Source organism: Pristiophorus japonicus, chromosome 11 (genome assembly GCF_044704955.1).
Source record: "Pristiophorus japonicus isolate sPriJap1 chromosome 11, sPriJap1.hap1, whole genome shotgun sequence".
In the NCBI taxonomy this organism is placed as follows: Eukaryota; Metazoa; Chordata; class Chondrichthyes; family Pristiophoridae; genus Pristiophorus; species Pristiophorus japonicus.
This window is the reverse complement of record NC_091987.1, coordinates 85,015,917-85,032,382: the sequence shown is the minus strand read 5'-3', so window position 1 is coordinate 85,032,382 and position 16,466 is coordinate 85,015,917. Positions and strand designations below refer to the sequence as shown.

General features: G+C 49.9%; 3 protein-coding genes across 5 annotated transcripts in view; 1 reads left to right on the top strand and 2 right to left on the bottom strand.

Moving 5' to 3' along the window:
* Positions 1-883, bottom strand: part of LOC139276127 (zinc finger protein 774-like) — a 193,363-nt gene extending 192,480 nt beyond the window's left edge. For both annotated transcript variants that reach the window (XR_011595819.1, XM_070893651.1), the window contains exon 1: positions 834-883. The gene's annotated coding sequence lies outside the window, so the exon portion shown is untranslated. The remainder of the gene's footprint in view (positions 1-833) is intronic.
* Positions 1-16,466, top strand: part of LOC139276125 (NXPE family member 3-like) — a 742,865-nt gene that overhangs the window by 422,954 nt on the left and 303,445 nt on the right. The window lies entirely within an intron of this gene.
* Positions 8,011-14,766, bottom strand: LOC139276129 (zinc finger protein 664-like). 2 transcript variants are annotated; one of them, XM_070893655.1, is made up of 2 exons: positions 14,533-14,766; positions 8,011-13,511 (listed from the first exon to the last, which is right to left on the bottom strand). In XM_070893655.1, exon 2 carries the CDS (start codon positions 13,145-13,147, stop codon positions 12,689-12,691), a length of 459 nt encoding a protein of 152 aa, XP_070749756.1. In that variant the 5' UTR covers positions 13,148-13,511; positions 14,533-14,766; the 3' UTR covers positions 8,011-12,688. The 2 variants fall into 2 exon arrangements, with proteins under 2 accessions (XP_070749756.1, XP_070749757.1); XM_070893656.1 differs by having other exon boundaries at positions 14,669-14,766.

Genomic DNA, 16,466 nt, shown 5'->3' with positions numbered 1-16,466 from the left:
CTCACTGGGCCCCCGGGTTACACACTGTCTGATCTCACTGGGCCCCCGGGTTACACACTGTCTGATCTCACTGGGCCTCCGGGTTACACACTGTCTGATCTCACTGGGCCCCCGGGTTACACACTGTCTGATCTCACTGGGCCCCCGGGTTACACACTGTCTGATCTCACTGGGCCCCCGGGTTACACACTGTCTGATCTCACTGGGCCCCCGGGTTACACACTGTCTGATCTCACTGGGCCCCCGGGTTACACACTGTCTGATCTCACTGGGCCCCCGGGTTACACACTGTCTGATCTCACTGGGCCCCCGGGTTACACACTGTCTGATCTCACTGGGCCCCCGGGTTACACACTGTCTGATCTCACTGGGCCCCCGGGTTACACACTGTCTGATCTCACTGGGTCCCCGGGTTACACACTGTCTGATCTCACTGGGCCCCCGGGTTACACACTGTCTGATCTCACTGGGCCCCCGGGTTACACACTGTCTGATCTCACTGGGCCCCCGGGTTACACACTGTCTGATCTCACTGGGCCCCCGGGTTACACACTGTCTGATCTCACTGGGCCCCCGGGTTACACACTGTCTGATCTCACTGGGCCCCCGGGTTACACACTGTCTGATCTCTCCGGGACCCGGGGGCCGGAAGGTACAGGGAGAGGAGGGGTGTTAGGGAACGGTTACATAAGTCCCTCAGCTTTCCCAGTAACCTCCCCCACTACTCTCTCCCCAGTCATTCTGGGGAGGTGTCCGTGTCTCTCTTCCCCTCTCCCCCCGGGACACTCTCCCTCGGTCCCCTCTCCCGCCCGGTGCCGCTCAGCTCCGCTCACTTTCCGCCATCTTGTTTACCTTCACCAACGGCCGACCTCCGGGGTTCCTGGACATGCACAGTGCCGCCTCACAGCGCGCTCAGGGAGGCGTTGTCCGCCCCTGCAATTGGCTGATTGACCTGATTGACAGTCCACCCACCAATCGTGACCCTGTATCTGCCACTTACCCCGCCCGCTCCCACAGTCCCAGGCGGGCTCGCTCCGGGTCACGTGGCTGCGATTCGAATTCGCGCCGCCGCTCGCTCAGCGCCAGTGACGTCAACAACCCGGCAATAATGAGTGTGTGACATCAAAACCCCAGCAACGCGAGCTGTGTGACATCAGTAACCTGGCAATGCCGTCTCTGTGACGTCATGTAGCCTGGTGGGGAGGGCACTGAGCCCACAGGATGGTGTATACCGAGCCTGGCACCAGGGGAGGGCACCGACCCCACAGGATGGGCGTATACTGAGCCTGGCACCAGGGGAGGGCACTGACCCCACAGGATGGCCATGTATCTAGCCTGGCAGCAGGGGAGGGCACTGACCATACAGGATGGCCGTGTATCTAGCCTGGCAGCAGGGGAGGGCACCGACCCCACAGGATGGGCGTATACCGAGCCTGGCAGCAGGGGAGGGCACTGACCCCACAGGATGGCCGAATACCGAGCCTGGCACCAGGGGCGGGGAGGGCACCAGGAAAACCATTGGCCCATTGGTTGTCACGTGTGTGTCCAGCGGGGCGGGAGCTGCGGGTTTTCGCATCAGTGACAGGCCCAGATTACCCAAGTGTATCGGTGCTGCATGGCCCACGGGACAGGAACAAGAAGGAGAGAATGTTCTGTAGTTCTATCTTGTACTTACAGTGATGACTTTTGTAAACTCCTTTTAAAGAATATTAGAAGGAGAAGATTAGCACACAGGAACCTCAAACCCAAAGATCACGTCCCTATCTGCCAGAGTTAGTCGATTCATCAAGGGCTGATTATCATCGGCCTTTTACATAAGAACACAAGAAATAGGAGCAGGAGTAGGCCAAATGGCCCCTGGAGCCTGCTCCGCCATTTAATACAATCATGGCCGATCTGATTATAGACTCAGGTCCACTTTCCTGCCCACTCCCCATAACCCCTTAATCCCTTTTCAATTAATAAACTGTCTACCGCTGTCTTAAATTTATTCAATGTCCCAGCTTCCACAGTTCTCTGAGGCAGCGAATTCCACAGATTTACAACCCTGAGAGAAGAAATTTCTCCTCATCTCAGTTTTAAATGGGCGGCCCCTTATTCTAAGATTATGCCCCCAAGTTCTAGTCTCCCCTATCAGTGGAAACATCCTCTCTGCATCCACCTTATCAACCTCCCTCATAATCTTATACGTTTCGATAAGATCACCTCTCATTCTTCTGAATAGCAATGAGTATAGGCCCATTCTCCTCAACCTTTCCTCGTAAGTCAACCCTCTCATCTCCGGAATCAACCTAGTGAACCTTCTCTGAACTGCCTCCAAAGCAAGTACATCCTTTCGTAAATATGGAAACCAAGGCAGTATTCCAGGCGTGGCCTCACCAATACCCTGTACAACAAGCAAGACTTCCCTGTTTTTATACTCCATCCCCTTTGCAATAAAAGCCAAGATACCATTGGCCTTCCTGATCACTTGCTGTACCTGAATACTAACCTTTTGTGTTTCATGCACAAATAACCCAGGTCCCGTTGCACTGCAGCACTTTGCAATTTTTCTCCATTTAAATAATAACTTGCTCTTTGATTTGTTTTGCCAAAGTGCATGACCCTCACTTTCCAACATTATACTCCATCTGCCAAATTTTTGCCCACTCACATAGCCTGTCTATTGTTTTGCAGGTTTTTTGTGTCCTCCTCACACATTGCTTTTTATCACATCTTTGCATTGTCAGCAAACTTGGCTACGTTACACTCGGTCCTTTCTTCCAAGTTGTTAATATAGATTGTAAATAGTTGGGGTCCCAGCGGCACCCCACTAGTTACTGATTGCCAACCCGAGAATGAACCATTTATCCCGACTCTCTGTTTTCTGTTAGCCAATCCTCTATCCATGCTAATATATTACCCCCAACCCCGTGAACTTTTATCTTGCGCAGTAACCTTTTATGTGGCACCTTGTCAAATGCCTGCTGGAAGTCCAAATACACCAAATCCACTGGTTCCCCTTCATCCACCCTGTTCGTTACATCCTTAAAGAATTCCAGCAATTTGTCAAACATGACTTCCCCTTCATTATTCCGTGCTGACTCTGCTGAATTATGCTTTTCCAAATATTCTGCTACTGCTGCTTTAATAATGGACTCCAACATTTTCCCAACCACAGATGTTAAGCTAACTGGTCTAGTTTCCTGCTTTTTGTCTGCCTCCTTTTTTAAATAGTGGTGTTACATTTGCCGTTTTCCAATCTGCTGAGACCTCCCAGAATCCAGAGAATTTTGGTAAATTATAACCAATGCATCCACTATCCCTGCCATTACTTCTCTTAAGACCCTAGGATGCAAGTCATCAGATCCAGGGGATTTATCTGCCTTTAGTCACATTATCTTACTTCTTCGTGATTGTGATAAGTTCCTCCTCCCCAATAGCCCCTTGACTATCCACTGATGGAATATTGTTTGTGTCCTCTACCATAAAGACTGATACAAAATATTTGTTCAGAGTTTCTGCCATCTCCATGTTCCCCATCACTAATTCCCGTTCTCGTCCTCGTCCTCTGAGGGACCAACATTTACTTTAGCCACTCTTTTCCTTTTTATATACCGAGAGAAACTCTTGCTATCTGTTTTTATATTTTGTGCTAGTTTACTTTCATAGTCTATCTTCCCTTTCTTAATGATATTTTTAGTCATTCTTTGCTGGCTTTTAAAAGCTTCCCAATCTTCTGTCCTTCCACTAGTTTTCGCCACTTTGTATGCCCTTGCTTTTAATTGGATACCATCCTTTATTTCTTTAGTTAGCCACGGATGGCTATCTTTTCTTTTACACCCTCAATGGAACTGGAACTGGATTGCAGTGGGACTTTCAGGAGAATATTAAAGTTGGGCACCACAGAAATAATTACAATCTGAGCGTCAATATCAGGGCAACTTATTCCCGGGGCACTCATTCATCGCGGGCCACCCCGACATGTGAGAGGTCACCACCGCAGGTCGGGAGGATAAAAGAGCAGCGTGGGTCCTGGGACATCGTGTGCCACCCCGACCTGTGAGAGGTCACCACCGCAGGTCGGGAGGATAAAAGAGCAGCCTGGGTCCTGGGACATCGTGTGCCACCCCGACCTGCGAGAGGACACCACCGCAGGTCGGGAGGATAAAAGAGCAGCGTGGGTCCTGGGACATCGTGGCCCACCCCGACCTGTGAGAGGACACCACCGCAGGTCGGGAGGATAAAAGAGCAGCGTGGGTCCTGGGACATCGTGGCCCACCCTGACCTGTGAGAGGTCACCACCGCAGGTCGGGAGGATAAAAGAGCAGCGTGGGTCCTGGGACATCGTGGCCCACCCTGACCTGTGAGCGGTCACCACCACAGGTCGGGAGGATAAAAGAGCAGCGTGGGTCCTGGGACATCGTGGCCCACCCCGACCTGTGAGAGGTCACCACCACAGGTCGGGAGGATAAAAGAGCAGCGTGGGTCCTGGGACATCACAGGCCATCTCGACCTGCGAGAGGACATATTCTCATCTGTTCCGTGTGCTGCTTTCATCTGCATAGTGCTACATGTAACGTGATTTGTGATTGGTATTGAAATGTATCCTGGAATGTAATGTAAACCTGTTATTATCTGCTCCATGTAATACCCTTATTTGCACAGTACTACATGTAACGTGATTTACGGATTGTACTAAACTGTACCTTGAAATGAAATGCACGCTAGTGCATCGTATGGAACTGCTGTCAGCATCCAAACAAATTGTATGGAATTGCTGACCACAAGGTACTGAACTATTTTCCAATGTATTGTGAAAATTTTATATGAATAAAGTACATTTTTGAAGAAAAAAAAGCCACGGCGGGTCGGGAGGATAAAAGAGCATACCACTGCAGCTTCCAGAGTGAGCTGCTACAAGTGTGCGACGGCTTCGAGGTGGGCGACTGGATGACATCATCAAAACCCAGGTCACAGTTTGGGGCGTGGGCAGGAACATCAGCGGGGTCCAGGTACAGCGGAGGAGCGGGAAGGTCGGGGCGGATGAGCGGTGAGAGATCGTGGCGGAGGAACGGTGAGAGATCGTGGCGGAGGTGCGATGAATGAGGGTACGGGGCCCAGAAGAGCCGAGAGTCCAGGGGCAGCACGGACCTGTCCACACTGCGATATGTGTGCGCACTAGGTCCTTGCAGCAGAGCAGGTCTCCTGCCGTCCTGGTTAACCCTTGCCACTGGATAAAGGCCGAGCTCTGTCAATCCCGTGTGGCGGCTGGTGTGAGACGGTCACCACATGTTAAAACAATTCAGGCACAGGCATCTTCCACCCTTCAACTGGAGTTCAGGACTGGAATATCGGCTCCTTCATTGAAACATCTGCAAACCCATGTGGAAGCAAGTCATCCTGGTTCCAGGGAGCGCTGATGATGATGAAAACCATTCTCGGGGAGGTTGCGGATATTCCCGGGATTCTGTAGATATTGTGGCAGGCAGATTAGTTCAGTGACAATCGCAGATCCACCTCGGAATAGATAAAACAATCTGTGACCCTCCTGTGAAGCACCTGGTGACCTTTTACTGAATTAAAGGCGCTATATAAACACAAGTTGTTGTTGTTGTCCTGCCAATCCCACTTTTTTCATAGGCAGTCCCTCTGAATCGAGGAAGACTTGCTTCCACTCCTAAAATATGAGTTCTTTAGTGGTTGAACAGTCCAATACGAGAGCCACAGACCCTGTCACAGGTGGGACAGATATTCGTCGGAAGGGGTGGGTGGCACTGATTTATCACACGCTCCTTCCGCTGCCTGCATCTGACTTCTTCATGCTCGTGGCGCTGAGATTCAAAGAGCTCAGTGCCCTCCCGGATGCACTTCCTCCACTTAGGGTGGTCTTTGGCCAGGGTCTCCCAGGTGTCACTGGGGATGTTGCACTTTATCAGGGAAGCTTTGAGGGTGTCCTTGTAACGTTTCCTCTGCCCACCTTTGGCTCGTTTGCCGTGACAGAGCTCTGCGTAGAGCGCTTGCTTTGGGAGTCTCGTGTCTGGCATGCGGACAATGTGGCCTGCCCAGCGGAGCTGGTCAAGTGTGGTCAGTGCTTCAATGCTGGGGATGTTGGTCTGGTCAAGGACGCTAACGTTGGTGCGTCTGTCCTCCCAGGGAATTTGCAGGATCTTGCGGAGACATCGTTGGTGGTATTTCTCCAGCGACTTGAGCTGTCTGCTGTACATGGTTCATATCTCTGAGCCATACAGGAGGGCGGCTATTACTACAGCCCTGTAGACCATGAGCTTGGTGGTAGATTTGAGGGCCTGGTCTTCACTCTTTTCCTCAGGCGGCCGAAGGCTGCACTGACGCACTGGAGGTGGTGTTGGATCTGGTGGTCAATGCCTGCCCTTGTTGATAAGAGACTCCCGAGGTTTGGGGAATGGTCCCCGGTGTCCAGGGCCGCGCCGTGGACCTTGCTGACTGGGGGGCAGTGCTGTGCGGCGGGGACAGGCTGCTGGAGGACCTTTGTCTTACGGATGTTTAGTGTAAGGCCCGAGCTCTCGGCCGCCTCAGTAAATACGTCACAATGTCCTGGAGTGGAACACAGGGGCAAAGGTCACCGCCCGTTAAACATTCAAATATTTCAACCCAACCGCCAAGCTCCGAGCGCGAGCCTCGCTCAACCCAAACCATGGCCGCAAACCCCGCCTCCCGGCGGCGCTGATTGGCCGGGGGCGGCCCGGTGAGGAGCTCCCGGGGGAAGTGGAGTGGCCGGAGCGCCTGTCACTCAGAGTGAGGGAGGCGGGCCTGGACCCGGGCCTCAGTGGGACTCGGAGCTCGGGCAGTGTGTTTGGGCCGGGCGCCAGTGACGCGGCGCTGGGCCCTTGTGTCGGTGAGTTGGAGCTGGTGGGAGCGGCCGCCTGGTTTTATACCCAGGGGGGTGAGGGGTGAAGGCTGGGGTAAGAGGAGGAGGGGATTGAGAAGGTGGGATGGGGTTTGGAGCAGGATGTGGGGTGGGAAGTGAGGATAGGTGTAAGGAGGCGGAATGGGGTGAGGAGGAGGGAGGATGTGGGTGGTGGGTGAGCAGGGGGACAGTGTGGTTGACGGGGGGATGGGGGTGAGGAGGAGGGAGAATGTGGGTTAAGATGTGGGGAGGAGATGGGGGAAGAGGATGGGGCAGTGAGGAGAAGGGGGTGGGATGTGAGGAGGAGATGGGTCAGGAATGCGGAGGTGAAGGAGGGGGTCACATTGTCCAGTTTAACACTTTGCCGATTGTACAAACTATAAATTTACTTTTAATTTTTTTAATTTTAGCAGCGCCGTGGCCCTCTTGTCAGCTCCTCGAATCATAGACACACACAGACAGGAGGAGGCCATTCGGCCCATCGTGCCTGTGAAAGAGCTGTCCCATTAGTCTCACTCCCTGCTCTTACCCCAGAGCCCTGCAAATGTCTCCTATTTAACAATTTATCCAATTCTCTTTTGAAAGTTACTATTGAATCTGCTTCCACCGCCCTTTCAGGCAGGGCACTCCAGATCACCATAACTTGCTGTGTAAAAATATATCCCCTCATTTACCCCGTTTTTTTTTTGCCATTTGCCAATTATCTTCAGATCTCGGAGTTTCAATCCCAGGAGAAAATGAAGACAATCCTACATTCTCTGAGGCAGAAGAAAACCTCTTTTAACGATTTTGAGTTTGAGCAGCAAGAGAACATCTCTGAAATGACGGTGAATTCTCAGTGGGCCGATGTGGGCTGTGCCTGTACAGTTAGCGTGTTATGTATCCCATGCCTGGCTAACAGAACTCTATCCCTGTGCATTTTCAGCAGCGTGGCTTGATGTTTATTAAGCATTGTGATCAATGGTGCTGGTGACCTGCGATAGTTTTGCTTTCTTTTTTAACAAACTTTTTTTGTCTTCACAGGAACAGTCGAATCAATCGCTGAACCTCATCGACTCTGAATTTTCTACATTGCGCAATATTTTGGATGAAAATAAACAGAATTTGGTCAAAGAACTGAATGAGGAAAAAGATGATATTTTATTCAGAATGGAGAAAAATCTGAGAACCCCCGAGACAATTCATGATAAGCTTTCCTTGTTGTAGATAAATAACCTGAACTTGGGGATAGAAAGTACAATTCTGAAGTTTGCAGATGATACTAAGCTTGGCAACGTAGTGAATAGTGAGCAGGATAGAAGCAGACTTCAGGAGTACATAGACTGGAGAAATGGGCAGACACATGGCAGGTACAGTTTAACGTGGCTGAGTGTGAGGTGATGCACTTTGGGAAGAACAACATGGAGAGGTAGTATAATCTAAATGGTGCTATTTTGTGGGTTGCACAAGAACAGAATGAACTGGGGTAAATGTTCACAAATCTTTGAAGGTGGCAGGGCAAGTTGATAAGACAGTGAAGAAAGCTTGTGGGATACTTGGCTTTATAAACAGGGGCATTGAATTCAATACAAGGAAGTCATGCTGAACCTTTACAAATCACTGGTTAGGCCTCAGCTGGAGTATTGTGTAGAATTCTAGGAATCACACTTGAAGAATGTCAAGATCTTGGAGAGAGTAAGAAGGAGGTTTATTAGGATGAGAGTAGGAATGAGGGACTTCAGTAAAGTGGAGAGATAGCAGAAGCTGGGATTGTTCTCCTTGGAGCAGCAAAGGTCAAGGGGACACCTAATGGAGGTATTCAAAATTCTGAGGGGGTTTGATTGAGCAAACGGGAGAAACCTTTCTTCTGGCAACCGGATCGGGAGCCAGAGGTCACAGATCTAAAATAATTGGCAAGAGAATTAGAGGGGAAATGTGGAGATATGTTTTCAGATTTGGAACCTGAAAGGGCGGTGGAAGCAGATTCCATCGGGACGTTCAAAGGGCAATGGGACATGTAGCTGGAGAGAACTAATTTGCAGGGTTATGGGGAAAGGATTGGGTGTGGGAATAAATTGGACACCTCTTTCACAGGATCAACAGCTTTAATCTCCTCGGTGTCTTTGACATCCAGGCCCACATCATATCCCTGCTGTCCACTCTGCTGTGCCTGAATACTTTTTTAAAAATTCATTCACGGGTTTGTGGCAATCTGGAACACTCTCCCTTAAGAGACTGAATGCAAGGATCAAACAATTCACCATTTTCCAGACTGAGATGGGTATATTTGTGTTGGTTAAGGGCATCAAGGGATATGGAGCAGAAGTGGGTAAATGCAGTTGAGGTACAGATCTAACTGAATGGTGGAACAGGCTCCTCCTGTCCCTGTGCACCATCCTCTGCAGTCAGCCATATTTATAATATTCCCACAACACTGGAGTTCCCGAGTGCTGCAGTAACCTCGTGTTTTGGAATTGCTGATTCCGAATGCATTCAGCATTCACGTCTATACAGCTTACTGTCGATGTTCCATCTTTTGGCCCCAAGTTTACCCTTGTTAATGTTACCTGGTTCTTGTATATCACCCACCTGCTGTCTAGATTCCACTCTGTAATCAATATCATGTGGATCACCTTTCCTCCTGGCCACCTCCCTCCTCCAATGTAAATGCTTCTTACAGCTACTTCCAATGTTCCTGACCAATTCCATTGTTTTTATTTGGTCATCTCTCTCCCATTTATTGTCACAAGAACACCACCATTTACTTTTCAAAGTCCCAGTATTATTTTAGCCACAAGTTGACTGACAGTTATTCATATTTGCGACTTGTTTTACAAACATCTTTTTCACCCAGAACAGGAAGGATAACACAGGGAATTGCCTTGATTTTCTCGGCCATCCTTGCATGGGAGGGTTCAGAGCTCTTACAGGATTTGTTACATTGTCATTTAGCCCCTCCTGCTGCTCCAGTACCTTTTGTCATTTATCTTCAATGTGCACAGACCCTATCCCTGGGTAACCAACTCATCATCATTACCACACTCATCACCACCCACCTCACTGCAGCTCACCAACTGCAGCTTTGTCCTAACCGTGTTCTCAGGCTTCTGAACTACTTCTTCCTCTATGATTTGGTCTTCTGCATTCGGAGTTAGTCATTGATCTAATTGACTGGTTCAACAGTCTCAAGGGTCTGAATGGCCGACTCCTGTTCCTATATCAGCACATTGTTCTGCCTTTCTCAGTGTCTTTACAAGTGTTCTTCCTGCTTTCAGTGCATCCTCCATTATATTATGTGCTCTGTTTCCTCCAGCACTTATTTCTGTTTCTTGCTGACCCTGTACCTGTTGCAAAAATCCCCGTCACAGCTCGCCAGTGACTCGCCCTCAATATTGAGTACCAGCCTATCCACTTCACTAAAGTCTGACTCAATTAGTCCAATACTATCCACTCTGCGGCAGGGAATTCCACAGATTAACAACTCTCTGAGTGAAGTTTCTCCTCATCTCAGACCGAAATGGCCTACTCTCTATCCGAAGACTGTGTCCCCTGGTTCTGGACTTCACCAAAATCGAGAACATTCTTCCCGCATCTAACCTGTCCCGTCAGAATCTTATACGTTTCTATGAGATCCCCTCTCATCCTTCTAAACTCCAGTGTATAAAGGCTCAGTTGATCCAGTCTCTCCTCATATGTCAGTCCAGCCATCCCTGGAATTAGTCTGGTGAACCTTCGCTGCACTCCCTCAATAGCAAGAATGTCCTTCCTCAGATTAGGAGACCAAAACTGAACACAATATTCCAGGTGAGGCCTCACCAAGGCTCTGTACAATTGCAGTAAGACCTCCCTGCTCCTATACTCAAATCCGATAGCTATGAAGGCTCACACACCATTTGCCGCTTTCACCGCCTGCTGTACCTGCATGCCAACTTTCAATGACTGATGAACCATGACACCCAGGTCTCATTGCACCTCCCCTTTTCCTAATCTGCCACCATTCAGATAATATTCTGCCTTTGTGTTTTTGCCACCAAAGTGGATAACCTTACATTTATCCACATTATACTGCATCTGCCATGCATTTGCCCACTCACCTAACCTGTCCAAGTCACCCTGCAGCCTCTTAGCATCCTCCACACAGCTACCCAGTTTAGTGTCATCTGCAAACTTGGAGATATTACACTCAATTCTTTCATCCAAATCACTGATGTATACTGTAAAGAGCTTAGGTCCCAGCACTGAGCCCTGTGGCACTCCGCTAGTCACTGCCTCACATTCCGAAAAGGACCAGTTTATCCCTACTCTCTGGTTCCCGTCTGCCAACCAATTCACTATTCACGTCAGTACGTTACCCCCAATACCATGTGCTTTGATTTTGCACACCAATCTCTTATGCGAGACCTTGTCAAAGGCCTTTTGAAAGTCCAAATACACCACATCCACTGGTTCTCCCTTGTCCACTCCACTAGTTACATCCTCAAAAAATTCCAGAAGATTTGTCAAGCATGATTTCCTTTTCATAAATCCATGCTGACTTGGACCGATCCTGTCACTGCTTTCCAAATGCACTGCTATTTCATCCTTAGTAATTGATTCCAACATTTTCCCCACTACTGATGTCAGACTAACCCGTCTATAATTGCCTGTTTTCTCTCTCCCTCCTTTTTAAAAAAGTGGTGTTACATTAGCTACCCTCCAGTCCATAGGAACTGATCCAGAGGCGATAGACTGTTGGAAAATGATCACCAATGCATCCGCTATTTCTGGGGCCACTTACTTAAGTACTCTGGGATGCAGACAATCAGGCCCCGGGGATTTATCAGCCTTCAATCCCATCAATTTCCCAAACACAATTTCCCACCTAATTAGGATAGCCTTCAATTCCTCCTTCTCACGAGACCCTCGGTCCCCTAGTACATCCGGAAGGTTATTTGTGTCTTCCTTCGTGAAGACAGAACCAAAGTATTTGTTCAATTGGTCTGCCATTTCTTTGTTCCCCATTATAAATTCACCTCAGTCCGACTGCAAGGGACCTACGTTTGTCTTCACTAATCTTTTTCTCTTCACATATCTATAGAAGCTTTTGCAGTCAGTTTTTATGTTCCAAGCAAGCTTTCTCTCGTACTCTATTTTCCCCCCTCCTAATTAAACCCTTTGTCCTCCTCTGTTGAATTCTAAATTTCTCCCAGTCCTCTGGTTTGCTGCTTTTTCTGGCCAATTTATATGTCTCTTCCTTGGATCTAACGCTATCCTTAATTTCCCTTGTTAGCCACGGTTGAGCCACCTTCCCTGTTTTATTTTTACTCTAGGCAGAGATGTACTGGCAGAGGATACTTAAAGGGTTGACAGTGGTTAAGCAATGGCAAACATTTAAAGATCACATGGATGAACTTCAGCAATTGTACATCCCTGTCTGGAGTAAAAATAATCCAGAGAGGGGACATTATGTGCAATGTCTGACCCTGAGCTGCCCACATTCCTCCTGCTCTAGGGGGCAGTCACGCACCCCTCAGTCGGAGTTAATTGGAGGGACAGCGTCATCTACTGGACACCGGCGGTATTTCAATGCACATCATGTCCAGCTCTATCCCAGAGAAATCCAAAACCAACCTGCAGATTCAATGGTTTTCTCAATGATTCAACAAAGTTCAGCTCAATTTGTTGCAGCTTTCAGTATTTGAAGAAATGCCTTTAAACAGTGAAGTATGGATGCAAACACAATCAACGTTATTTTTATCTGACCCTTTTCCCATTGATTAATTGGTCCAATATCCAAAATATTAAACTCCAGCCCAGTTATAGGGGGAATCAATATCAGCAGAAAGAAACTGTCAGAATGATTCAGTCTGGGGTAACAGCAGAATCCAAACCCTGCAGTAACTTTTGAACTCGCTGGTGTAGCAGCAGGTGGGATGACTGAGTGAATCGCTTCCCACACTCAGAGCAGGTGAATGGCCTCTCCCCAGTATGAACTCGCTGGTGTCTCAGCAGGTCGGATACGATAGTGAATCCCTTCCCACACACGGAGCAGGTGAACAGGTGCTCCCCACTGTGAACATACTGGTGTTTCAGCAGGGTGGATGACTGAGTGAATCTCTTCCCACACTCAGAGCAGGTGAACGGCCTCTCCCCAGTGTGAACTCGCTGGTGTCTCACCAAGCTGGATGACTGAGTGAATCCCCTCCCACACATGGAGCAGATGAAAGGTCTCTCCCCGGTGTGACTGCGGCGATGAATTTCCAGCTCAGATGGATAATTGAATCCCTTCCCACAGTCCCCACATTTCCACGGATTCTCCATGGTGCTGGTGTCCTTGTGTCTCTCCAGGTTGAACAATCAGTTGAAGCCTCGTCCACACACAGAACACGTGTACGGTTTCTCCCCACTATGAATGGTGCAATGTTTTTTCAGGCTGTATAACTGGTTAAAGCTCTTTCCACAGGCAGTGCACTGGAACACTCTCACTCGGGTGTGTGCGTCTCGATGCTTTTCCAGTCACACTGATATTTGAAATCTTTTCCCACAGACAGAACAGACAAACATTTCTCCTTCCACATGCAAAAGCCGATGATATTTAGGTCCTGTTGAATCGAGTGACTCTCTCAGATCTTGATGTGATGTTTGTTTTAATTTTCAGGTCTGCAAATCTACCCGTTCTCATACCCTGCAAAAGGAGTTTACAAAAATCATTACTGCAAGTACTGATTCTATGGAGCATTCTTTCCTCTCTCGTTCCTCCAAAGCTGTAAATCCCCGTCACATAAATCCCTGTCCTGAAATCTGGCTGGGTTCAGTTCTACACTCACTGGTTCCCTCCCACTCATCTCCTGGAGGTGCTGACTCTGGCTGAGTTCAGTTCTACACTCACTGGTTCCCCTCACTCTCTTCTCCTGAAGGTGCTGACTCTGTCTGGGTTCAGTTCTACACTCACTGGTTCCCCTCCCCTGAAGGTGCTGACTCTGGCTGGGTTCAGTTCTACACTCACTGGTTCCCTCCCACTCATCTCCTGGAGGTGCTGACTCTGGCTGGGTTCAGTTCTACACTCACTGGTTCCCCTCACTCTCCTCCCCTGGAGGTGCTGACTCTGGCTGGGTTCAGTTCTACACTCACTGGTTCCCTCCCACTCATCTCCTGGAGGTGCTGACTCTGGCTGGGTTCAGTTCTACACTCACTGGTTCCCCTCCCTCTCCTCCCCTGGAGGTGCTGACTCTGGCAGGGTTCAGTTCTACACTCACTGGTTCCCTCCCACTCATCTCCTGGAGGTGCTGACTCTGGCTGGGTTCAGTTCTACACTCACTGGTTCCCCTCCCTCTCCTCCCCTGGAGGTGCTGACTCTGGCTGGGTTCAGTTCTACACTCACTGGTTCCCCTCACTCTCTTCTCCTGAAGGTGCTGACTCTGTCTGGGTTCAGTTCTACACTCACTGGTTCCCCTCCCCTGAAGGTGCTGACTCTGGCTGGGTTCAGTTCTACACTCACTGGTTGCCTCCCACTCATCTCCTGAAGGTGCTGACTCTGGCTGGGTTCAGTTCTACACTCACTGGTTCTCCTCCCTCTCCTCCCCTGAAGGTGCTGACTCTGGCTGGGTTCACTGGGACCCTGAAGCCCCGCCCACACATTGTTCTGTCACAAAGATGGCCACGCATGCGCTCTACTGCTCGATGAAGCACGATGCTGGCGCACTAACCTCTAGGTATGCTTTACAAAGATGGCGACCGTCAGCCTGGGCCTGTTACCGCGAAAACGCCCGGGAGTTGCAAACTCAAGACCTGTTGTTCCTTAGTCCGGGTTAACGACCTGCACCAGGTGTTTATGAAGCCCACCTGTCGAGTACGTTACTCCCCTGCGCCCCGCAGATTCACGTTGAATTCCAAACTGTGTGTCCGGCCTCCGCCCGCTCACAGCCCGCGTCCGCTCTGAACAATGACACACTGCGCATGCTCCACATACAGCCCACGCCTGCGCACTGGGCTCCCCCAGGGCAATGACGTTGTGATGTCACAGAAATGCGGCGGGAGGGCCCCAGTGCGCGATTTTTAAAATATATAAAACAACCTGGCATTTGTTTGTTTTATAATAAAATGATAAAGCGGAGAATCATATCATAAAAATAAACAGACTGCTGCGAACCTTTCATGAATTAATCGCTGTTTTTAAAGTTCTCTCCCCAGTTGCCAGGGGAAACACATAAGGGCAGCCAGCCGCTGACCGGAAGTGACGCACGGACGCCGGAAGTGGATTTGCCAAGAGCGACGGCGAGTCTGGGCCGCGCGGACCAGGTCGGAGCGAAGGCCCCGGGGACCGCGAGCGGGAGAGAGGCGGTTCTGTGGGTCCCGCTGGTGGTGGGCGGGGCCACAGTTTGATGACCGAAATGCAACAACCCCTTGTTGTTAATACCACCCCCTTCAGTTCCCGCCCCCCCGCTGCCCAGTATAGCATGGAGCTGACCGACCTGGGGAGGCCTCACACATTCACCCCTGGGCTGTGCTGGGTTAAGGGCAGAAGGCTGCAATTAGCAGAGACCGGTTGGGCCGAATGGCCTGTTTCTGTGAAATGTTACAGGAGGGCGGGTAAATGGAGCTGAGGGCGCGCTCTGATTGCGGGATCATTCTATTGCTGGCGTTCCAGAACATTAAAAAGTGGGACATATCGAGGCCGCGGGCTACAGGAGGAACCGGAGGTCGCGTCCCACTCCTGCCTTCGCCCGGCAGGAAGGTCACCACCCTGACCCCAACCCCTGCCCCCAGCCCAACAAGACAGCAACGCAGGTACTGGTGGAGGGGAAGGTGGGATACACGTGGGACCTGTCCACACAGCGCTCGCAGGGAAGGCCCAGCCCCCATCCCTGGCCCTGTCTGAGTTAACCTGATCTCGACCGGTGTGCAGGAATAGAGACATGATTGGAGCTTGATGTCCCGGGGCTGGGCTGGGGGTGGTGGGGTTTGCAAATCAACCGGAATCACTGCTCCTACTCGCTGTCCAATGGCCCAAGAGTTCAAGAGCAGGGAGGTTATGCTTGAACTGTACAAAACACTTGTTAGGCCACAGCTAGAATACTGCGATCAGTTCTGGTCACCACATTACAGGAAAGATGTGATTGCACTAGAGAGAGGGTACGGAGGGGATTTATGAGGATGTTGCCTGGACTAGAGAATTTTAACTATGAGGAGCGGTTGGATAGGCTGGGTTTGTTTTCTTTGGAACAGAGGAGGCTGAGGGGAAACTTTTCTGAGGTGTCTAAAATTAAGAGGGGCCTAGATAGAGTGAATAGGATGGACCTATTTCCCTCAGAAGAGGGTCAACAACCATTCGGCATAGATTTAAAGTAATTGGTAGGAGGGTTAGAGGGGATTTGAGGGGAAATTTCTTCACCCAGAGGGTTGTGGGGGTCTGGAACTCACTGCCTGAAAAGGTGATCGAGGCAGAAACCCTCACCACATTTAAAAAGTACTTGGATGTGCACTTGAAGTGCCGTAACCTACAGGGCTACGGACCAAGGGCTGAAAAACGGGATTTAGCTGGATAGCTCTTTGTCGGCTGGCGTGGACACGATGGGCCGAAATGAATTACTTTGGTGTTGTAAATTTCTATGATTATATGACCCTTGTGAGGGGGTAAGCA

Coding starts and splice junctions, on each gene's coding strand:
- LOC139276129 (XM_070893655.1), bottom strand. CDS start 13,147: ATGGAGAATCCGTGGAAATGTGGGGACTGTGGGAAGGGATTCAATTAT.